Source organism: Balaenoptera physalus (genome assembly GCF_965194825.1).
Source record: "Balaenoptera physalus genome assembly, chromosome: 3".
Lineage (NCBI taxonomy): Eukaryota > Metazoa > Chordata > Mammalia > Artiodactyla > Balaenopteridae > Balaenoptera > Balaenoptera physalus.
The window spans coordinates 86609198-86634900 of NC_138890.1; the positions used below are offsets into that span (position 1 = coordinate 86609198).

At 35.9% G+C, this 25703-nt stretch overlaps 1 protein-coding gene across 5 annotated transcripts in view; it reads right to left on the bottom strand.

Annotated features, from left to right (window-relative positions):
- Positions 1-25703, bottom strand: part of CAMK4 (calcium/calmodulin dependent protein kinase IV) — a 239870-nt gene that overhangs the window by 104057 nt on the left and 110110 nt on the right. For 4 of the 5 annotated variants that reach the window (XM_082455785.1, XM_082455784.1, XM_082455786.1 and 1 more), the window contains exon 3: positions 14030-14108. The exons of the other annotated variant lie outside the window; for it this stretch is intronic. In XM_082455785.1, coding sequence (XP_082311911.1) covers positions 14030-14108 — 79 coding nt within the window. The remainder of the gene's footprint in view (positions 1-14029; positions 14109-25703) is intronic. 5 annotated transcript variants of the gene reach the window in all.

The following is a 25703-nucleotide window of genomic DNA, read 5'->3' on the forward strand; positions in this document are numbered from 1 at the left end:
CATTATATTTTATACACCTCTCTCTGCTATTTCTTTCATCTCTGTATCTCTCCCTGGCATTAAGAATATATGGGGGTAACCCTCATTTAATACCTCTTATCTTTAAAAAGATCTCACCCCTCAGTCCCTCACCCCTCTTCCTGCTTCCAAAGCGTAGCTCTGCTCCCCTTAGCAGAAAACCTCTCCAGAGCTGCCTCTGCATTTTCTCAACTTCCTCCTCCCTTTCCCCGTATATTTGTCAGTGAAATTCAATCTGGCATCATCCCAAGAACTCCTCCAAAACTGCTTTTATAGAAGAAGTCAGTGGTCTCCTTGGAGGAGACTAACTGCTTTTCTGATCTTATCTTACTCTGTCAGCAGCATTCGATATATTTGATCACTCCCTTCTTCACGTGAAATTGATTATACCATGTCATCATTTTGGTCTGACTTACTCTAAAGGCTGCAGAAGTATTTTAATACTTCCTAACTAGTCTCCCTGCTTTGATTCTTAGTCTTTGCAATCATTCCCTCTGCATACAGCAGCCAGGGTGATGTCTTTAAAATGTAAATCAGATCCTGTCACTCTCCAACTTAAATGTTGGCATCCCATGGTTCTAAGAGTAAATGCAAACTCTTTACCAAGGCCTTAAAACTCAGGATGGGTTGGCCTCACCCTTTTGAGCTAATGTCATTTTTCTCTCTCTATACAGGCCACTCAACTCCCAGACCAGGTTCCAAGGCCTTCACACTTGCCACACCCTCTTCCACCAGACCTTCTCACTTCACTCAGAAAACAAATGAGAGGCCTTCCCAGGTCACTGCATCAAAAGTAGCTACGCACACATACACATATACGCATACCATAATCATTACTCTAATCCCTTTATAAAATTTACACAAATCTATGTTACCATTTAGTTACAAATTCATTATTTGTTTCTCCCACCAGAACATAAGCTCTATGATAGCAAGGGCTTGTCCATTTTTTACACATTAGTACCACCAGCGTTATTGACCAACACCTGGTATATAAATTTATTGAATAAATAAATGAGGGATGGTACTAGTGTTTGAATACAAAAGGTTGGGGGCTCAAAGGAAAAAATCCCTGGTTTAACAGCTCTGGTTAGATGAGATTAGATTTGGTTAGTCACTTCTCCTGCCATTCAAATCCGTATGAAATTTTTGTCATGTTATCAACACCAATGGAGTGGAGAATGCCTGTCTCACAGGCAGAGCTAAGTACCCAGATCTCCTAGAGCCTACACAGATAATAGCTTGTGATTTCTAAATTGTGAGCCACAAAGGGTCACTATACCACTTATTCAAGATTGCACTCTCCCATGGGTAAATGGGGAATGTTCCAAGAAATATAATTAACAAAATCTCTGGTGAAGTTACTGACTTTCTAAATCCACTGCAGCAGGTACTGATATTCCTCACAGGATATAGAGCTTTCACAGCTTCTTCTTCAACCAGCACACCTTGCTGTTAATTTGTGTGATACATGCTGTGTATCAAACATAACCACAGAAGAGATTAAATGAGAATGAAATGATGAAAATTAGAAAAGAGAAGAGTGAGAACTGGAGTATACTATGCATTCCCAAAGAAGGAGAAGTGAGATCCTTGGTAAGCAGAGAATTCTAGGGATGCAACTGTGAATTTTCTGCTTTGTCTTTGTGCCAGTCAAGGGACAGTTCAAAAGAAAAGCTTTGCTGGGTTCCTATTCACATATTCCCCAATGAGGTGACTTCAATACCCGCATGGTCAAATCCATGCAAAAAAGAAATTGATATCAGGTGCTTACAAAAAATGAACATAATGTTAGCCTCCCAAATTTTCTTTTATGTTCATGTTGCCAGGGTTGGAAGAAAATAAACACATATTATAAATTTTTATAAAGGTATCAGCCACTTTTTAAAAAAAATGTAAAATATAAAAAATAAGAGTGAGTACCATATCTACCATTGTAACATTATCATTATCATTTTGGTTTATTTCCTTTCAGTTTTTAAAACTGTTTATATTTCCTTATATATTTCAAATATGGAAATACAATTTTGTTTCTTACAGTGTTCACTTAAAATACCATAAAGTTTTATGAATACCCAATGTTCATAAGCAGAATGTAAAACAGAGCTTCCTAATGGCCCCGTGTCATTAATGGCTATCCTATGGTTAGACACTTACAATTGCCTACATTTTGTTACTAATATAAATCATTCTGTAATGAACATCCTTGGTTGTACTTTTTTTAAAAATGCAATTTGAATTCTGGCCCTACCATTTAGAGCCCTTTATAAAGTCTCTTATCCTATGTGAGGATTATTTCAATTTCTTCACGGATAAGATGTGGATAATAATTGCTACCCTACCGTGTTATTGTTGTAAGGATTAAATGAGAATATATACGAAATCTCCTGGCCCGTAGTAGATGTTCAGTGCCTTTCCTGAAAGAATTTGTAAAAGTAAGGTAAACATTTCCTAGTCTTCTATTTCCAATTTTCTAAGTCTTCACATAAAAATTAATTCAACTAAAACAAAGTGTAGAAATATAAGTATTTATGAGAGTATTCCAGCCCTAGAAAGGAAAAATGCCTAATAAACATGAAAATATAGCTTTATTTATCTTTTTTTCCCTAAAAGTGTGGAAGACAACTTCATTAAAATCTTAAACTATGTCCAATATAATCCTCTTGCTGAATGGTAATCAAAGAGGGGGATTGGTGCCCATTTGCATTCAAATTTAAACACCTTCCTTCACCTTTTTTTGAAGACTGGGATGAGAGCTGTACTACTGTGGTTAAGCTCCATGGAAGTTTTAAAGCCATTTCTCATGTTTATTAATTACTGTTGACCATCAGGGTCACACCTGGGTTACTACAGACCTGAGTATCAGCCAGGTCCTATAGACATTCAAGTTCTAATAGAACTGAAACAAATTCATCATTTCTTTTTTGTTCTTTTTAGTCGTTTTCACATGGTCAAGGCAGTACTTTTCAAAATACTTTAAAAATTACCAAGAAGGCATGAAAACAGCAAAATTTAGTTCTCATTTTATATTGCTTTCAGCTGGACAGCAATGACTCCGTTGCAGAATTCCCAAACCATTTGAAGTGAGGGGCATATATTTTCAGAGGCCCTGAGATCTCCCTTTGATCCTAAAACTAAGTGATCATCTATGAGATACTAAACTGAGAATTTACATATTCAAGAAGTTTATGACTTTGTAACCTATCAAATAACAAAAACAAAAAGTACTCCTGGAAATATTAGCATTTAAGTCTCATCAGTTACATCTTGGGGTTGAATCCCTTACTGAGGATAGCTTTGAATAGGGGAACACCTAGACACTCTTAGAAGCGTTAGCTCCTTGATGTTCTAAGACAATTAAGACTTTCAGATACCCTGGTTAATATTGTTCAAAAATGCTAAAAACTTCCTTAAAAAAAGGAAAAGAACAGGCTGTAGACACAAAAGGCTTTTAAATGACCCTAAAAGTGATATAATAATGCTCTGGGGCTGGAATAGGAAAGAGATACAAGAAATCTTAATGATTTAAGGTTTGAAAAAAAATTTCCTTGTTGCTTTTGTTCCACGGCAGTGTCAACAACAAATTGGCACTTGTCAACTACCTCTACAAGGATTAAATCATGTGCTGCTGCAGCTGCTGATTTTCAACACCCCCTGAAAGGAGTTCAGGGTGGAGAGCAGAAATGAGAAACTCTGTGCTCTGGGAAAACTGGCAGAACAGGTCTTCAGATAGTTAGATATTTTCAGGATTCGATTTTATGAGCCCAATTCTTGTATCTCCTCATATCTAGAAAAGCACTAAAATCCTTCATGGTGACCACTGCTCCTGGTGACTAGCAGAAACCTTCTGCAAAAAATACGTGCTTGATTGTATATATTCCCCCTTCACCAAAATCACATATATACTGATCTTCCCCCCTACCTCTTTGGAGCAGTTTCTCAGAACTATCTGAAATGCTGTCTCCTGGGCTATAGTCCTCATTTTGCCCCCAAATAAAACTTGACTCACAACTCTCGCATTGTGCATGTTTTTTAAGTCCACAGCAGTAGCTCTTTCTCTTTGTATAAGTCTGGATTTGCCTTCCTTGGTGAGGAAGCATCTTAACATCTTAACCCAGAGCTTCATTTTTTCTGAAGAGTTCAGATGTTTCCAGAAATCAATAACTAAAGCATGTCAGCTCAGTCCTTCTCAAAGTCTTTCTCTTTACAGTGATATGCACCTCCTCAATGCACTCCCATCAGCGTGTCCTTAAATCTCTTCTGGATTAAACGGCTCAGAGTATAAAAGTTCCATGTATGACTAACTGGGTAGATATGCATACATTCCATGCTAATGCCCTACCATTGCTTCCTCTCTTGATAGTTTCCAGGACTGTCAGGGCTCAGAGAGGGCAGTGGAAAGGGGCCTATGATTCATGCAGTGGGCTAGTCTGGTCCTGTCTCTGAATGTCTGATCATTATTCCACCCCATGATGTGTTCCCCAGCTGTCTATAGCTGCTAATGCCCTTGCCTAACCCCGTCTCTAATGTAGTCAGCATCTGGCGATGGCTGTGGTGCATGGCTGCTTTATCCTCACTGTAGAGACCATGCTCCCATGTGTTACGTAGCTGCCCTTGAACCCAGAAGCCAATGTGGTAAGAACAGAGTGAGGGAGAAACAGCTCTGAGAGAGAGCTGAATTTACACTGAATACTTACTCTAAAGAAATTCTTTTAAACTAAAAGAGACTCTTAAACTGTAAAAAACTGAGATATCTTTGACTGAAAAATTTAAGTACTTTTCCCCCCAGATATCCAGTTGGTACCAGATTCAGGAAGAATTTTAATCATCATAGAACGCAATGAATACTTAAATGTCTTTTTTTTTTTTTTTTGCAGATATAAATATGGTAGGTAAATCGTGACACTCATCCACATTCCCCTTCATAAAATACGTCAAAATTTAAAAGATGACGATAGTAATCTTGGATTCACTTTGATTTATCAATAAAAGAAAGCATTCACAGCCTACAGTACTTCAGTATGTATGTCACACCTTGAAACTGATCATGACACCCAAATATGTCCTGATGCTATGATGGAAAAACAGTTCTAAACTATTCTGATCTCAAAATTTCAAAGAAAAATCCTCCCAGTGACAGTGTGGTATTCTGTGGGGAAAAAAGCATTGTAGATATAACTACCCATTTGATACATTTTTCAGACTTCTGGGGTAGAGATAAGTATGAGTAGCTCTGAATGTACTGAATGTACCCTGTGATACTGACACTTAGAGCAGAGAGCACGCTGGAACTCCATATAAACAGCCACACGTGGGACCATCACTGCATCCTACCCACCCATAAGACAAAAGGCAAAGAGAGCCACACCCCGCAATGTTTTGTACATTACACACTCCTTCGTTATTCTTCTTTCATTTGTTAGTGGATATTCTATACTGAGACGCATTAAACTAAGGTTTTAATAACATTTGGAAAAGAAATATGTTGCTTGTTTTCTCTGCACACAGGAAACTCTTGCTCACTCACAGTGTGACCTGAACTGCACTCAGCTTCTCTGTGTCTGTGTGTCAACAAAGGCTTTTTCATCCTTTATCAGATTAGCAAGGAGCAACATCTAGTTTCAGTCCCAGATCTGGGCCATGCTTATTCCTTACTTTTTTTTTTTTTTTTTTTTTTTTTTTGGTCTTTTTCTCTTTCAGGACCTAGCTGGTATCAATAGAAAGGGCTCAGATTTGGGACGCAAAAGTCCTGCGTTCAAATTCTCCATGCTATTGTGCCCTTCGGGGAAACATCCCTTCTCTAAAACTCCCTTAAGTAAAACACTCCCATGAGGCATTGTTGCGTTAACATATGAAAGGGGCTACTACATATTGTTGAATAATTAAGTGTGGGTCCCATTCTTATTAGCATTATGCTTCTTTACTGTTAAAATTGCTGGAGTGGCATATGATGATTTGAAAATGCTTACTTTAAAAAAAAAGCTGTTATAAGCTAATTCAATACTGAAAATTATTTGGATCTCTTCTAATCAATATCCTTTGCACACAGTCATTCATTTCCTCTCTTTCAGCAAATTAATGGTTTTGGAGTTCCAGGACTTGATCTTCTCTTAGCCTTCTTTCTCTCCGCTCTTCTTACATTGTCTGGATGAATACAGCTTTGACCATCATTCAACTTTGTACCATAAAGAAATATAAAAATAAAAATTTGTTAAAATGTTTTTCCCTGTTAACACTAAGATTATAGCTTTTCCCCTTCTCACTAAGATAGGAATCCTAAGTTTGCTTTGAGGCTGATCTACTGTGTTCCTTCTCAGCTTTCCTGTTTGTGGTCCATCAGGCACCACTCCCCAGCTCTGATCTCCCTGGGCTCCTCTCAACTTTCCTGCTGCCCAGCACCTCTCCTTTGGTTACAAGGCCTTTCCCACTCAGTTCTCTGAGAAGTTTCTAGTCTCTTTCTTCTACTAGGGTATGGTAACATAAGCTCTTCCTCTAAGATTTCCTCTGGTTTGGGCTAGTCACCTCCTTTTTTACCTCCATAGACTTCATATAAAGGGTGAAGATCACTTTAGATCCAACCACTCACTACTTGTAAAAGTACCAGAAGGTTGGGACTTCCCTGGTGGTGCAGTAGTTAAGAATCGCCTGCCAATGCAGGGGACACAGGTTCGAGCCCTGGTCCGGGGAGATCCCACATGCCGCGGAGCAACTAAGCCCCTGCACCACAACTACTGAGCCTGCGCTCTAGAGCCCGCGAGCCACAGAGCCTGCACACCACGGCTACTGAGGCCCGTGCACCTACAGCCCGTGCTCCGCAACAACAGAAGCCACCGCAATGAGAAGCCCGTGCACCACAACGAAGAGTAGCCCCCGCTCACGGCAACTAGAGAAAGCCCGCGCGCAGCAACGAAGACCCAACGCAGCCAAAAATAAATAAAATTTTAAAAAGAAAGTACTAGAGGGTTAAATGTGATAACTTGAGTAGATGGTGTAACTGCAAAGTATGTTTCTTTCTGGGTAATAGCACACAGGTCAGTGCCTGTATTATCAATCTCTCTCTCCCTACTTCCCTTGTATCAGCTTGCCTCTGAATTATGTTTATTTTTTAAAAGGCAACAAAATGCCTGTGAAAGATCAATAAAATGAGAGGATAGATAAGTGAGCTGAATTGTGACAGATTCTAGCAGCGTTTCTATCAAGAAAGAAAACAAATCAAACTGCAACGACTAGTTCTCTGCAAGACTGTTCAGACTTCCAAGTGGATCTTTGAATGGTAAAGCATACAAATCAGGCCAAGATTTTAACATTCCACCCTGCTACCTCTCTTCTCTTGTAGACATATACTTGTCACAAACTGAATAGAAATATCCCTATTCCTATTCCAGGAAACCTGGCTTAATAGTCCCTATGAAAATCAATAGGTTCCAACTGACAGAATGCTTGAAGAAGTTTCACTTCACTTGACACAGCTTGTTATCGGCAAGCTACTTTCCTTAATGTGTTCTGAGACCTCAATTGGGCCCAAAAAGTCTATTTGAGCTAGTGATTTATTATTCTCCTCTCCATCACTGACCAAGGGCGACCTTGACTCCACTTCTAGAGCATACGCATTAGTTGTTAAAAGTAGTTATAGCAGTGTTTAATAGATGCATATCTTTAACACAGATTGACCTAGCCATCTCTCTTACGTATATCACAGAACTTGAAAAATGAATGGCCTGTGGTCAGTTTTCCATGTTCCCAAAGGTTAGATAGAAAGAGACAAGAGCAGGTAATCCTCAGTTTACCAAGTGGTATAAATGTTATTATTTCTGTTTCAGAACTGAAAAACCTGAAAACTTCTCTAATGGAGACATCCCGGAGATTCAACTACCAAGAATTTGAGGGAGGCCTGTGTACATTCTGTAATTTAATCTAGAGCAACTTTTCAAAGTCTCCTGCAGCATCATAGTTACATACTCAAAGAGCTAATTCACAAGAACATAAGGAAAAATGAATACAAATTAAAAACTAACTCATAGAATGATTAGCAAGTCACAACGTGTGGCTCTTCAACTAACTGAGAGGAGGATAAAAGGCCTCTTTTATCCTTTAGCACTTAATGGAAATTTTATAAAAGTTAGGAACATTTACTAGGTGAATGCTAATTAAATTATTCAAGAAAAGCCTTTCCAGAAATCTATAGATAACTTTACATTACAATAACTAAAATATGACAAAATTTAGACCTAAAACAGCTTCTAAACTATGGATCAAGTCACAGTGCTCCAATGTCAAGAATCAGAATAGAGCAGTAGGGTTGAAAGTGTTCCAAATCTAGGAATCACGGGCATACAAGATTTGTTTAAGTATGAGGTCATATGACCAGAAATCTTTAGTGTCACATTAAATTTTATTGATAATAGTAAAATATACACCCATTTTTAGCAGATATTTTAAAAGCAATCCCAAAATTATATAATTAGTTTATTCATACAGCAGTATACAATATGTCTGGTGCTGCTTACTGCTTAGTTTTCAATCAAGCTAATGAAAACATTAGAATTACATAGAATGAGCTGGTACTATTATAATATAAAATATCTGTGTGGACCCATTACAATTAATAATAAGAACAATGTTCACCGTTTATTACATGCTCCCTAGGTGCTGAGAAATATTTTACATAAGTTATCTCATTTTAATTGTCACTAAAATGCCACAGGCTAGATGTTCTTAAACTCATTTCACAGATGAAGAAACTAAGATTGAGAGATTTACATAACTGTTGGAGGGTCACGCAGGTAGTAAGTGGCAGAAGTGATCCTGAACTCAAGTTGTCTGGCTCCACAGCCCATGATCTTACCCCACAACTACCTAGCCATTCTTAAGGAGAGTCAGAAGACCTATACATTCTGAACTTACACATTGAGATTGGTTCTCAGACTCATAAATTCTGAATTTACACACTGAGATTAATTCTTAGACTCAATACTGGGTATTTCATGAAAGGATTTTATAGCAATCTGAATGCAATCTTTTTCAAGAGTTGAGCCACATGGCTAGAAATGTCATCAGGATTTTAGAATTCAAATATGTGTCTTCAAAATTCCAGGGACACTATAAATGATTGATGATCATAATTTTCTTAAATCTCAATCAGTTCTTGAAAATGAGCCATATTGATAGGCCTGAAGTGTGATTATTTAGACACACACTAAGGGGTGTACTCCTTAGGAAAAGAGATAATGCCTGTGACTTATTCCTGAAATAGTGACTCCATTAACACCAAAATTCTTCAAAAGTTGTGATTCCATTTAACTCAGCAAAAGTCAGTCCAGACTGAAGGTTCCATCTGCATAATCTGTTCAAATTTTGACATTTTCTTGAATCTATTATTTTCCTTCTGTGCAGTTTTAAGTTTGGCATATTCAAAAGTCACGAAACATCAATAAAAAGGTCCCATCTTGTAAATCACTTATTGTTCCACTACGCGGGTCTGTCAGAATCTTTTAATGGCTCAAAGTTGTTCATCTGAGGACGCAGCTTAGAAAATCTTTCTACTCTACTTCAATTTCTTCTAAATATCGCATAAAACGGAGAGGATGAAAGGCTCATGAGTGAAGGAAAAAAGGAAGCCTTGTTTCCTTCACCCTGGATGCGTTTTACAAAGTTCACAGTAAAAGTTTCACTGATATCTGCAAGCCAATTACATACAAGGTAATGAGGTATTTATGGGCAACAAAAATGGCACTGTCTGTAAATCTGTAACTGTTTTAAAATAAAAAGTTACAAAATGGGTCACCTTTCCCAGGAGGAGAGTAGGTATGGCACTCCCAGGGACTTGATGAGTTCTTCAGTCCAAGGATCTCTAATACTACATGGAAAAAAAAAAAAAAAAAAAACAACCAAAAGAGCCCTTCAATTCATTTTCTTCTCTTGTTTAGTCTCACTGCCCTCAAAGCTTTATCCTCATTAATGACTTGATGAGACAAATGGATATTGTTTCTGGAAAAGTCCAGGATTTTCAGTATAGTAAAAAGTTGGTTCAGTTATCATTTTCTGTTTTCTGGCACTTCAATACATCTATAATAGAGAGTCACTGGTGTTTATCAGGACATTTAGAAACTGTAAGATCTTGTAACACTTTCTGAATGTCCAGAGAAAAGTTATGTTGAACAGGATCTCAATGCTGAAGTTTGGTTTAACTCAAATTTTTCGTGATGAGAATTTTCTCATATACTGAAATTCTGAAATCCAGCATGGACACTAGTATACTGTCCTAAATTTAATAACTATTGATTTTTGCCATATTTTTTTTCTCTCTCTCTCTCCCTATATGTGCACACACATACACACATGCACGCTTTTCTTTCATTGTGAACTATTTGAAAGTAAGTTGCAGACATTAATGATGTTGGTCGATATGTATTTTAATGTATTCTAATTCTAGAAATTGTAGTTGTCTATAGATAAAGAACATGGTATTATATCCACATATAAAATATATGGTAATTTAAAATATTTTTGTTATAATTACATGTTAAGTTCCCACAAGGATATTCTATTAGCCAAAATACCTAACTGTCTGAACATAACAAGCTACTTTATGTTTATTATCAGTATTAATTCTGTCCTGTACCTGACAACCAATGGAATGTGGATTTCTCCATAAGAGTAGATGCTTTAGTCTGTCTTCCTATGGATAAATTAGAGTCTTTGTCTATCACTCAGACATATGAGTGCTTAATGGATTGTTAATGACAATCAGGCTGTTTTATAGGGGGAGTAAGTCCCTTATTGCCAAGGTAAACTAAATCCTTCCTAAAATATTAAGCTATGAGAAAGGAACATAATATTGCCACAAAATAAAATTTGGGTAAACTGTCCTGAAACAGCTTTTAAACAGATCCTGGGGAAGAGGATTATTGTTATCAAATAACTAACTTGTTGAAGAGATAGGGAACTTTTCTTAGACTTAAAAACATTTATATATGAATCTAATCACCTATAAAATGGATGGGTTTTCTTATGTTTATTAGTTTCTTGAATGTGATAAAAGTTTTATTCAACTTCAGATAGATTATTGAGTGGAATATTTTGAAATTCACCTTAGAGGTCCTCTTTTATTGATAGGATTTTGGGTGGAGTTGTGTTCCCCCCTCCAAAATATGTTGAAGTCCTAACCCCCTAGTCCTTAAAAATGTGACTTTATCTGGGAATTAGTTGTTGTAGTTAATTTAAGATGAGGTCATACTGGAGTAGGGTGGGCCCCTAATCCAAAAGAACTGGTGTCCTTATAAGAAGAGGGAAATGTGAACACAGACATGCAGAGAGGGAAGATGATATGAAGACATGCAAGGAGAAGACTGCCATGTGACAATGAAGACAGAGATTAGAGTGATGCAACGACAAGTCAAGGAACATCAAGCATTGCTGACGGTCACCAGAAGCTAGGAGAGAGGCATGGAACAAATTCTCCATCAGTGCCCTCAGAAGGAATCAACCTTGCCGTCCTGTCCCCTTGATTTCAGACTTCTAGACTTCAAAACTGTAAAAGAATAAATTTTAATTGTTCTAAGCCATCCAGTTTATGGTAGTTTATTACATCAGCCCTATGAAATTCTTACAGATAGTTGATAGATGATAGACAGACAGATAGATGTAGATAGATAATCTTTCAAACCTCTTAAGTTTGGGTCTAATCATAAAATGAGGACCCAAGGAATTATCCAGTGAAGTGGTATAGTAGCCCCAAAGTTGTTAGTTGAACCACATAAAATTGTCATTTTTTATAGGTCAAGAATAGTTTAATAGATGCAGTTTTATGTGGCTCAATCTAATAAATAGATTACCCAGATCATTCAAGTTTTCTGAAGCTCACTTTCCCCGTCAAGAGCAGATCTTTAACTGAATTTGCTAGAAGAATACTTTGCTTCCCCTGCATCACTTTTCCTCCATAAATAGATTCTTAGTCCTAAAATAAGATCATAGGCTTCATTCATTTCATTTGGATAAGGAAGTTCTGTCTTCATGACCTATATAGAATTAAACACTGGAGGCAATTTCTCTATGAGGTTTTGCCTGCTATTCCTCTTGTTTACACATCTCTGGGCATGGTTGATTCTAGGAGACAATGCTGGGAATTCCATCTAATTTATGTTCAAAACTGAGGGTTCTCCAGGGGATTTCTCTCATTCCATTTGGTACAACAGTAACTGTGTTTGACAACATCTGCCTTACTGCATCGCTCTGCAGTTCCATCTGACACTTGGTTCCCGTCCACATTTTCTTCGTGCCTGTCTTCGGAGGAAGATGTTTCCACAACAGAGGTGGAGAAGAGAAGACAGGGAGGGCAAATCAGAGCTTTACTTTCTCAATGAATAAAAGTCATGAACCCACCAAGTGTCTTCACTTATCTCTTATTCCAATTCATCCGAAGATTTTTGACATAAACAAATATTCTCTAAACCAGCCCCTTGTCCTTTGGGATTCTGAGCATTCACAAGTCATTTCTGAATACTCATTTTCCTAGATGTTTATATAGCTAGTGCCTTTCAAAGTTTCCTCAACTATGAAAATAAAATAACCACACACAAATTTTACTGAAAATTTTTTAACCAGCAAGAAATGATACAACCAAGTCCAAAAACATCTCTTGTGTCACTACTGCTAAAGCATGCCAATATATTTTCATAAAAAGCAGATGTTTAACAGGAAATTCTATTTCATAAAATTTTAATACTCCTTAGTTCAAATACATTTTATGACTATAAGAAATTGATTTAAGAGAAAACTCCAAAGCTTATCAATCAAAAGCTGCCTCTACATTCTGGAATCATTGGCTACACCAAATAGGAAATCCAGAATAAAGACCTTATTAGGAGCAATTGCCATTTAAACTATTACCTTCTTCAGTTATACTGTTCTTGTTAGTTGAATGGCCTTAAATTCTAACAGATTGTTTGAAAATGTCATTCTACTTCTACTTGACTGAAAACATTGTGCCATTATTCTCTTCTTCATTATATGAGAGTCTAAAATTTCCCTGTGCCAGACAATACATAAACATTTGGTGATATTAAGCTGACTTTAGAAAAAAAAAAATCCCTTGGCCTCAAAGAGGTATTATTTGACTTCAAAAGTTACAGTATGTCTCTCCTCAGCATATGTTACATCTGGGTTTTCAGAAATATATATATTTCACATATTTGTTCACATAAAATTTGAGAAAGGAAGAATTTGCTATAAAAGAATATGTTGTCTTTTTGTGGTTTTATAAGGGGAAATTACCTAAGGACAGAAAGTATAAGTAGGGCATTACAATGACAAATATTCTCTGGGGCACAGGGAGTATAAAAATGCTAGTATTACATGCTGGCATTTGTATTTTGAACTCTCACCTTAGCATTTCTTACTTATTGGAGATGAGCCTAAGTAACTTTTGCCCCCTCAGCTCACCTACAAGTTTAGGGCAAAAAAAAAAAAAAAAAATCCGAAAAGAAAATCCTTCCTTCTTGTTCAAATACGAAATTCTTCGAGGAGCAGGTTCAGTCCCAGATACATTAGCATTTGCCTGGTTGTACTTTACTGAAGTAAACCCACCAACTGAAAATCAAGTTAGAAGCTGATGACTTCTTTAACAAATGCATCTATTTGTGTTTCATTTAGGTATTTTTAAATAGCAACCTTTTCTAGTATACTAAATTGTGATTGGAGATTATATAAATGTACATATATATCTGAAAACGTGACAGGTATACAAAGCAAAGTTTACCTGGCAACTCTAAATGTCTTTCCATTCCATACTTCTCCTCCCCACAACCGTATCTAACTTGAGATCCAGTTGCTTTCAAAGAATCACAATTTCCATCAGAAAACAACCAATTTGGCTGCACTCTCATAATCATGATTCAAATGAGTTAGCTGCACATAGCAGCTCTCTGGTCCTTTTGTCCTTTGAATCAGGGCTCCTGCCTTCTCCAGGTCACAGATCCCTTAGAGATGCTATTATATAATGAAATAAACTTACTGTTTTCTTTAACACTTTGAGAGCATAAGGCTTCTGGGTCCCCTTCTGTTTGCATCTGTATACAATGGATGTAGCACCCCTTGAGGGGGAAAAAGACAAAAAGAAAATGTTATGCTTTGGACAAGAAATTAAGGGGAAAGCTTGAAAATAAGTATGTCTTACAGTTACCCTCATAACTGACAAGTGTTTATAAGTTCTATTATAGGACTGGCCCAACTGTTGAGAGGATTTTTTTCTCATAACTAAAGATAGTGTGCTAAGATTTTCCTGTCTGCTTTTTTTCTCCTAGCTCAACGCTATACAGGTAACCTGCCTAAGGCTGTTGCCTTCAGTCATCTCTGGAGAAAAGTAAGCCTTATGGCTTCAGGGAGAGGGTTTAATTTCAGCACTAGGCTGTAAGGGTCAGGAAAGTCTCCACTACTTGGCAAAGGTGCTGGGGACCCTTGAGAATTTACACCACTTCATTTGGTTCCCTGGCATTCTCCCAGAGCCAATATTAGTCCCATAGAGATACCGGTTCCTTCATCTTGGTGAATACTGCTACCACTTACTTACAAGTGCCTAACAAAAATGATTATGTGAAATGTCCAGGAGAAAATCCTATTAAAATGGTCAAAGATATACAGAGAAAAAGTAAATTTATCCCTCTATAAAAAACTTGGAGAAGTAGAGAAAGTTTTTTACTTGTGAAGGAGAATGGTAAGAAGAGAATAACTATCTTTATGTATGTGATACATGTGCGAAGTTACTAAAAAGAGAACATTAAAAAGCAGGACATTGTGGTCCTGATGCTTCCTCTCCAGTCATGAGAGCAAGAGAACAAGACAGAGATAAAAAGAGATGGAGCAGGCTTAAGTACAACCTTAGAGAACTTCAGATAAGTTTTAAAATAAGATCAGTTGAAGTAAATCTGTCATACTTTGAAGATTAGGCCAAAGGACCTCTCATGATACATTCAGTCTAGTGGTTCTGAAATTCTAAGAAAGAACAAAAGCAATATACAAATCAGGCATATTCCTAGCTACCCATGCACATCAAATTTTTAATAGACCCAGCAAGAGTCAGGAACTGGTGGTGTAAATGCTAATAGGTAAGAACAATTTCAACACATTTTTTAAAAACTGTGGTAAGATATAACATATACACAAAGAAATAAAGAGTTGCAACGGAATAAATGGAGGTAAATATAAAATTCTATTTTCCTTATTTTTAATTGCTCTAAATGATATCTATAAAAAGCAAAAATATTAATTCACTGTGTTTATGGCATGTGTAAAAGTAAAATGTATGACAACAATAGCACAAAGAATGGGAGAAGAATTTGAGAAAATACTGTTAAGTCCTTATATTATATGTTAAGTAGTATATATTATTTAAAAGTAGACTCTGATTAATTAAAGGTGTATATTGTGTAACCTAGGGCAATGAATAAAATAATTTTTAAAAGAAAAAAATCAATAATGAAGCTAAAATGGAATAATCAGAAATGAAATGCTGGGGAACAAAACAAAATAAGAGATTAAAAAATAAAACAACTAACAATATGGTGTATTTTAATCCAATCATATAAAAATTACATTAAATATAAACTTTATAAGCATATCAATTAAAAATAAAGATCATCAGTCACATGCTACAACAGACTCCACTTAATCTTCAGTCTCAATCTGTAGCAATGACCTAAACAAATAATTCCATGTTGTTTTTTTTTTTTTTTTCCATGTTGTTTTAAGAAAATTTTGTTTAATGCTGAAAATCTACCACACTAGGGTACCCTCCAAATTTTCTGTCATATGTAAACTCATTCAGCCAATGACTTGCTTCTAATAAATGACTCACTACTTCAGGTTCAGAAAAAAAAAAAAGTAAAGATCATCAGATTAGACTGAAAAAAATCAAGACCAAACTATACACCATATACAATAAACCAATTTTAAATATAAAGGGTAAGTAGCTTAAAAATAAAATGATAGACTAGAGGTACTATGCAAACACTAAACAAAAGAAAGCAGGAGTAGCTATATTAATATCATGTCAACCAGACTTCAAAATAAGGATAAAGATGAACACGACTTAATTATTATGAGGTCTATTCCACAAAATGACATAACAAATGTAAATGTGTATGCACCTAACAACAGTGCTTCAAAATACATGAAGCAAAAACTGATAAAACTGAACAGAGAAATAGACAAATCCACAAAAACAGTTGAAGACATCAACACACCCTCTCAGCAGTTAATAGAGAAAGCAGAAAAATTACCACTGAGGATATGGAGGACATGAACAACATTATCAACTAAACTAAGTTAAATGACATTTAGAAAACACTACACAAAAACAGCAGAATACACTTTCTCTTTGAAGTTAAAAGATTCATATACTTGATTTCCTGACTTAGTATAAAGCTACAGTAATCAAGAGAGTGGTATTGAAGGAAGAATAAACATGCAGACAAATGGAATGGAAAAAAGAATCCAGAAATAGTTGTACACATATATGGCTAATTGGTTTCTGACAAAGGTAAATAAATAGGCAATTTGGTGGAGAAAGGACAGTTTCACCAAGTATAAATAGTGCTGGAACAACTGGATACACATATGCAAAAGCAAAAACAAAAAGTCTTTATCCAAGCTCACACTCTATGAAAAAATTGCTCAAAATGGATCATAAATATACATGTAAAACCTATAATTCTAAAACTTAAAAAAAAGAAGAAAATTTTGTGACCTTTAGTTAGGCAATGATTTCTTACATACACAGCCCAAAGCACAATAATTCAAAGAACAAATAAATAAATAAGACTTCATTTAAATTAAGAATGTCTGCTTTATGAAAGACACAGAGAGGGAGAAAGTTTTTATAATCACATATCTGATAAAGGACTTGTATCTAGAATTAGAAACAAACTCATAGCCCAATAAAAAGAAAGTAACACATTTTAAAGATGGGCCAAAGATTTGAATATATACTTCACCAAAGAAAATATATGGATGGCAAAAAGCACAAAGAAAGATGCCCAACATCATTAGTCATTAGGGAAATGCAAATTAAAACCACAATGAATCACTGTAGAAATCAAAGAGGAAATCAAAAAATACCTAGAAACAAATGATAATGAAAACACAATGACCCAAAACTATGGGATGCAGCAAAAGCAGTTCTAAGAGGGAAGTTTATAGCAATACAATCCTACCTCAAGAAACAAAAAACATCTCAAATAAACAACCTAACTTTACACCTAAAGCAATTAGAGAAAGAAGAAAAAAAAACCCCAAAGTTAGCAGAAGGAAAGAAATCATAAAGATCAGATCAGAAATAAATGAAAAAGAAATGAAGAAAACAATAGCAAAGATCAATAAAACTAAAAGCTGGTTCTTTGAGAAGATAAACAAAATTGATAAACCATCAGCCAGACTCATCAAGAAAAAAAGGGAGAAGACTCAAATCAATAGAATTAGAAATGAAAAAGGAGAAGTAGCAACCGACACTGCAGAAATACAAAGGATCATAAGAGATTACTACATGCAACTATATGCCCATAAAATGGACAACCTGGAAGAAATGGACAAATTCTTAGAAAAGCACAACCTTCTGAGACAGAACCAGGAAGAAACATAAAATATAAACAGAACAACCACAAGCACAGAAATTGAGACTGTGATTAAAAATCTTCCAACAAACAAAAGCCTAAGACCAGATAGCTTCACAGGCGAATTCTATCAAAGAGCTAACACCTATCCTTCTCAAAAATCTTCTAAAATATAGAAGAGGGAGGAACACTCCCAAGCACATTCTACGAGGCCACCATCACCCTGATACCAAAACCAGACTAATATGTCACAAAGAAAGAAAACTACAGGCCAATATCACTGATGAACATAGATGCAAAAATCCTCAACAATATACTAGCAAACAGAATCCAACAGCACATTAAAGGATCATACACCATGATCAAGTGGGGTTTATCCCACGAATGCAAGGATTCTTCAATATACACAAATCAATCAATGTGATACACCATATTAACAAACTGATGGATAAAAACCATATGATAATCTCAATAGATGCAGAAAAAGCTTTCGACAAAATTCAACACCCATTTATGATAAAAACCCTCCAGAAAGTAGGCATACAGGGAACTTATCTCAACATAATATAGGCCATATATGACAAACCAAAGCCAACATCATTCTCAATGGTGAAAAACTGAAACCATTTCCACTAAGATCAGGAACAAGACAAGGTTGCCCACTCTCACCACTATTATTCAACATAGTTTGGGAAGTTTTAGCCACAGCAATCAGAGAAGAAAAAGACATAAAAGGAATACAAATCAGAAAAGAAGAAGTAAAACTGTCACTGTTTGCAGATGACATGATACTATATGTAGAGAATCCTAAAGATGCCACCAGAAAACTAGTCTAGCTAATCAATGAATCTGGTAAAGTAGCAGGATACAAAATTAATGTACAGAAATCTCTTGCATTCCTATACACTAATGATGAAAAATCTGAAAGTGAAATTAAGGAAACACTCCCATTTACCACTGCAACAAAAAGAATAAAATACCTAGGAATAAACCTACCTAAGGAGACAAAAGACCTGTAAGCAGAAAACTATGAGACACTGATGAATGAAATTAAAGATGACACAAACAGATGGAGAGATATACCATGTCCTTAGATTGCAAGAATCAACGTTGTGAAAATGACTATACTACCCAAAGCAATTAACAGATTCAATGCAATCCCTATCAAACTACCACTGGCATTTTTCACAGAACTAGAACAAAAAATTTCACAATTTGTATGGAAACACAAAAGACCCCGAATAGCCAAAGCAATCTTGAGAAAGAAAAACGGAGCTGGAGGAATCAGGCTCCCTGACTTCAGACTGTACTACAAAGCTACAGTAATCAAGACAGTATGGTACTGGCACAAAAACAGAAATATAGATCAATGGAACAGGATAGAAAGCCCAGAGATAAACCCACGCACATATGGTCACCTTGTCTTTGACAAAGGAGGCAAGAATATACAATGGAGAAAAGACAGCCTCTTCAATAAGTGGTGCTGGGAAAACTGGACAGCTACATGTAAAAGAATGAAATTAGAACACTTCCTAACACCATACACAAAAATAAACTCAAAATGGATTAAAGACCTAAATGTAAGGCCAGACACTATAAAACTCTTAGAGGAAAACAAAGGCAGAACACTCTATGACATAAATCACAGCAAGATCCTTTTTGACCCACCTCCTAGAGAAATGGAAATAAAAACAAAAATAAATGAATGGGACCTAATGAAACTTAAAAGCTTTTGCACAGCAAAGGAAACCATAAACAAGACGAAAAGACAACCCTCAGAATGGGAGAAAATATTTGCAAATGAAGCAACTGACAAAGGATTAATCTCCAAAATATACAAGCAGCTCATGCAGCTCAATATCAAAAAAACAAAAAACCCAGTCCAAAAATGGGCAGAAAACCTAAATAGACATTTCTGCAAAGAAGATATACAGATAGCCAGCAAACACATGAAAGAATGCTCAACATCTAACTAATCATTAGAGAAATGCAAATCAAAAGTACAATGAGGTTATCACTTCACACCAGTCAGAATGGCCATCATCAAAAAAATCTACAAACAATAAATGCTGGAGAGGGTGTGGAGAAAAGGGAACCCTCTTCCACTGTTGGTGGGAATGTAAATTGATACAGCTACTATGGAGATCAGTATGGAGGTTCCTTAGAAAACTAAAAATAGAACTACCATATGACCCAGCAATCCCACTACTGGGCATATATCCTGAGAAATCCATAATTCAAAAAGAGTCATGTACCACAATGTTCATTGCAGCTCTATTTACAATAGCCAGGACATGGAAGCAACTTAAGTGTCTGCCGACAGATGAATGGATAAAGAAGATGTGGCATATATATACAATGGGATATTACTCAGCCATAAAAAGAAACGAAATTGAGTTATTTGTAGCGAGGTGGATGGACCTAGAGTGTGTCACACAGAGTGAAGTAAGTCAGAAAGAGAAAAACAAATACTGTATGCTAACACATATATATGGAATGTAAAAAAAAAAAAGTGTTATGAAGAACCTAGGAGTAGGACAGGAATAAAGATGCAGACGTAGAGAATGGACTTGAGGACACGGGGAGAGGGAACGGTAAGCTGGGACGAAGTGAAAGAGTGGCATGGACTTATATATACTACCAAATGTAAAACAGATAGCTAGTTGGAAGCAGCCGCATAGCACAGGGAGAACAGCTCGGTGCTTTGTGACCACCTAGAGGGGTGGGATAGGGAGGGTGGGAGGGAGATGCAAGAGGGAAGAGATATGGGGATATATGTATATGTATAGCTGATTCACTTTGTTATAAAGCAGAAACTAATACACCGTTGTAAAGCAATTATACTCCAATAAGAATGTTAAAAAGAAAATAAAAACAAAAAACAGAATAAAACCACAATGAGATACAACTACACTCATACTGGAATGTCTAAGAAAAGAGAGAGAGAGAGGCAATACCATGGCTGGCAAGGATGCAGAGCAAGTGAAATTTATACACCGCTGGAAGGAATGCAAAATGATACAGCCACTTCGGAAAACAACTTGGCAGTTTCTTATAAAATTGAGAATACCATACCATTGAAAGCTATGTTCACTCACAAACTTGAACATGAATCTTTACAGCAGCTTGTCAGTAATGAGGAAACACTACAAACAACTCCCATATCCCTCAACTGAGAAATGAGTAGAATACTCATAAATAAAAAGGAATGAACTAGGATACACACAATAACTTGGATGATTCTCTAACATAGTATCCTAAGTGAAAGAAGCCAGGCTCAAAAGGATGTATATTGTACTCCACTTATATAATATTCTTGCAAAGGTAAGACTGTAGGGACAGAAAATAGATCAGTGGCTAAGAAGTGGGGGAGGGACTGACTACAAGTGAGTATGGGAGAATTTCCTAGCATAATGAAATTGTTCTATATCTTGACTGTGGTGGTTTTTACATAACTATATACATTTGTCAAAATAGGTAGAACTGTGCAATAGAACAGGTGAAATTTATAATTATATAATTTAGAGTTATACCTTAATAAAAATACAGTAAAAAACCTTTCCAAGAAAACCGTATTGTTCAAAAGTAAGATTAAAAAACCACAGTACCAAAATGTAGCCTATAACATTCAACTTACTCTATTTTCATTTAATGGCAACTGGTGAAATAAAAAAAAAAAGAAAGAAAATAAAAAAGAGAAAATAAAGGGAAGTGATTTGCAAACATTGAAGAAAACTAAAAATTTAATTTTTATACCAATTGAAAAATTAATATTATTCAAGAATTCATGTAAAAGAAAATATATTAAATAGCATCCATTCCTTAATTTCCTTATCACATTAAATTAACCTATCAATAATTTCAATATATAAATCATTACCATAACAACAGCTTTCAAAGAAATTTTAACAAAATACATTCTTGTCTGATCAACCTCAAGATACAAGTATGCTAGAAATAACTTAGTTTTTTAAATTTTTAATTTTTGTGTATGAAGAATCCATTAAGAATGTCCAATTTATTTTGTTAAGTAATAGTCTTGTTAATATTAATAGAACTTTTAATTTTTTCCCAGCTATACTGAGAGATAATTGACACATAACAGTGTGTAAGTTTAAGGTGTACAATGTAATGATTTGATATAAATAGGTATTGCAAAATTTATACCACAATATAATTAGTTAATATATCCATCACCTCACATAGTTACAATTTTAAACATAACTTTTCAAAGGATGTAAAGATCAAATTAAAAGAATAGAACAACCCAAACAAACTTATATGAAAATAACACCTCAGTAATTTAATCTGTATTCTTTGCTGAAATTAAACAATTAATTTAAATCATTTAATGTCTGTAAATATAATTTTAGAAAGAAACCACACTTTCAGTATGTTTATATAAAAATAAAAATACTTTGTATATTAACAGTAAATTTTTAATACATAAAGAAGTTTTTGTTAAAGTGTTGTATCTACATTTCAAAATAAATTGTATAAAGAGAGAATCGCCGTAAAATTTCCTGAGATATAAAGGAAGCAAGAAGATTACAATAGAGGATTTTATATTTGTGGAGTTATTCAACTGGAAAAATATTCACTACTCATTTCTATTCATTTATAACATATTCTTTAACAAAAAGGCCAAAGAATATAGAAATTATTTTGGTTACAATTTTTTTTTTCTATAATTTTGATGAGAAAGTCAATACTTTTTTGGAGTCTGGGCCTAACTTCCACTTTCACATTAGTTTTCTTTAAAGAAATTTTGTAACAAAATCACTTTTTAAATACAGCCTTGTCTAATATGGTTGATAATTTAAAAAAAAGTTAAAAGCAAGAAGTTAAAAATGTCAACTACCATGTTTCACTGCAGAGAAAGAGAAGGTAGTCAAACCTACAACATGTTTGTAAAATCATTTATCATATGTGTATATGATAACCATAATACTAGGTATATGCTATTATATACACATACTATATATAGTATATATATATAGTGCATATACATAGTGTATATATAGTGTATGTATGTGTGTGTGTGTGTGTGTGTGTGTGTGTGTGTATATATATATATCTATATATATATATATAATGCACACACATACACCATTGCCCTGTAAAGCTGTGAAGAAGCACTTGATGTTGGTACCTAGCACTGTGTCCAAACTTATAAATATGGGGGAAAAGCACCAGATATAATGTTTGCCTGAAGGCATTTCAAGCAGAGCCCCTTGCTACCACATTTAGGACTATTTAGTACAGAAAAGGGGGTTGTTTATCCTACTGCTCACCTTTACAGGCTCCTCATGGTCAACACTTAGGGGACAACTATCAAAAATGTTTTTCATCTCTCTTATAACACAGGTTTTTTTTCTTTTCTTTTCTTTATAATCTCTTTATTTCTTTTCTTTATAATCTTTTTACTCTTCCCTTTTCTCTTTTTTCTTCTATTAAAAAAAAAAGATTGGCTAAAGATTGGTTTAATTTTTCCCTTCAAAAGAAATCCAAGTGCACTGACGTAACTGTCCACCCACTGGCTGAGAGGTAGATATTCAAATGCATTCAAAGGGCCAGGCAGAGGTCAATCTGCTTCGAAATGGAAGCAGGAAGTCCGAAGTCTGGATTCACGTCAGTGTTTTAGGGAATTAGGATGATTGTGCAATGTTAAGACAGTTTAGAATCACTGGCATTCTCCCATCAAGGGAGGTTATAAATCAGAGACTGGCTTTCTGGAGGAGGACCTAGTGGGACATTTGTGACTGGGTTGAAGCAATAGAGCTTGGCTTCCCTTGGCACCAAACATAAAACTTGCTTTTTGGAAATGCAAGAGAACTTCAGGTATGGAATCTCTTAAGATATAGAAGTCTGGAAGGACTGTTGACTACTCTGTTGTTTGGCCCCAGCTGCATCTTTGTAAAGACACGCTTCACAGCCATGTAAAATGGTCTTTGCTAAGGATATTAGACCTCATAGGTTATTTTTTTAAATCAATTAATTTATTTTTGGCTGTGTTGGGTCTTCGTTGCTGCGTGCGGATTTCTCTAGTTGTGGCGAATGGGAGCTACCCTTCGTTGCGGTGCATGGGCTTCTCATTGCAGTGGCTTCTCTTGTTGCAGAGCCTGGGCTCTAGGCACGCTGGCTTCAGTAGCTGTGGTGCGCAAGCTCAGTAGTTGTGGCTCATGGGCTTAGTTGCTCCACAGCACGTGGGATCTTCCCAGACCAGGGATCGAACCCGTGTCCCCTGCATTGGCAGGCAGATTCTTAACCATTGCACCACCAGGGAAGTCGTAGGCCTCATAAGTTATTAAAGACTTTCACCTTTTTTTTTTTTTTAATGGGAGGAGTCTTGAAATGGAACCAAAGAGTCTTGTTACCTTTTTCTGATGTTGAAGGTGCTTGGTTAAAGAATATAGTTATGTCAAAATATTAACCATTTCTAAACATTTCAATGCATTTATTTCTTGTTCTTCTGTTTGTTTTTACATTTGATTTTTAAATTTTTTATTTCCAAGGTGTGTATGTGCGTGCAAAAAAGATCCTCCTAATGTTCATTATGAAAACGTTTAAGAGCAAAGATGTGATTTATAAGAACTGTCAATCAGATGTTGAAAATGTGTGTGCGACTCTGTATAGCACTGTATTTCTTCCACATGATTGACTTGCTATTATTTAACAAGCCTATTCTTTTCACTGATTTTGATTAGATGAATTATTAAAGAAGACTGGTTATAACCTCCAAATTGATTCTTCTTGGGGGTGAAAGTAGAGTCATTCTCAGGAACAGGAGACTGAATAGTCAAAGTCTTTGAGTGTTTAATGTCAGCATACATCTGGCTCCATTCCAGCGACAGTTTTTCATTGTTTCATTCCCTATCTCCGTCAGCTGCAACACCTCAATGTTCTTCACTACTTAAGTGTTTCAAGATGTTCTTTGGTCACCAAAGATTAAAAAACAAAAAATCTAAACCTTAAACCAACAAAGAACAGAAGAAAGAAATTGCTGAAATGATTTAATTACTGATTTGGCATTTTCAACCTACAACTTGAAGAATGGCTAACGTTTAGAATTTAGAAAGTTGCTATTAAACCTGGAGTTTTTCCAAGCCAATTAAATTTTACAGTCTTAAAGTAAATCTCAAAAATATCGTATCAAGGAATGATACTGAACCCCAGACCTTAAGAAGTGCTCAAGGCCCAAAGTTTTAATAAGCTTGAGTTCAGAGTCTATCCATAACTGCACTCCCTTCTCTGGTTCACTGACTTGCTAAATCCCGCAGGGAGCAAGAGCAAGCACTCCATTTCAGCATCAGGGTCATATCACATCCTCTTACTCGGGGAATTATATTGACTCTTGTAGCTGTCTCCCTGAAAGATTCTCATTTGTCGTTTCACTCTGAGGTCAGCTTAGTCTATATCCACTGTATTTTATGTCTAATTCCTGACCTATATTCCCTTCCTCAAGACCTATACACATTGCCAAGTGTTTAACTTTTCAACTCTGATCACCAACTCAGATCATAAACCATTATATTCTCTACTTAGTGTGCCTCTAGTTTTCTCACAACCTGCTTGTCTGGTTAACAATTTCTTTCAATGGTTGCCTGACAGCACCTAGCTGTGACTTTGCTCCTAGTGCCTGAATATCTGCAAGGACTGGCTGAAACATGACCCCTTTTGTTCCAAAAATTTAACAAAACCCCTGTCCTAAGGTAAACTGAGAGCTTAAGAAGCTTTAGAATCCAAATGCTGAATTTTGGCCACCACAAAGTAAGTAAAAAACAACTTCAAATTATCAGGCTGCCTTAAGTATTTATTCTCAATGACAAAGTGATGGGACAGTAAAAATTGTGAATATAAAAGGTCTTGGGCTTCCCTGGTGGCGCAGTGGTTGAGAATCTGCCTGCCAATGCAGGGGACACAGGTTCAAGCCCTGGTCTGGGAAGATCCCACATGCCGCGGAGCGGCTGGGCCCGTGAGCCACAACTACTGAGCCTGCGCATCTGGAGCCTGTGCTCCGCAGCAAGAGAGACCGCGATAGTGAGAGGCCTGCACACCGCGATGAAGAGTGGCCCCCACTTG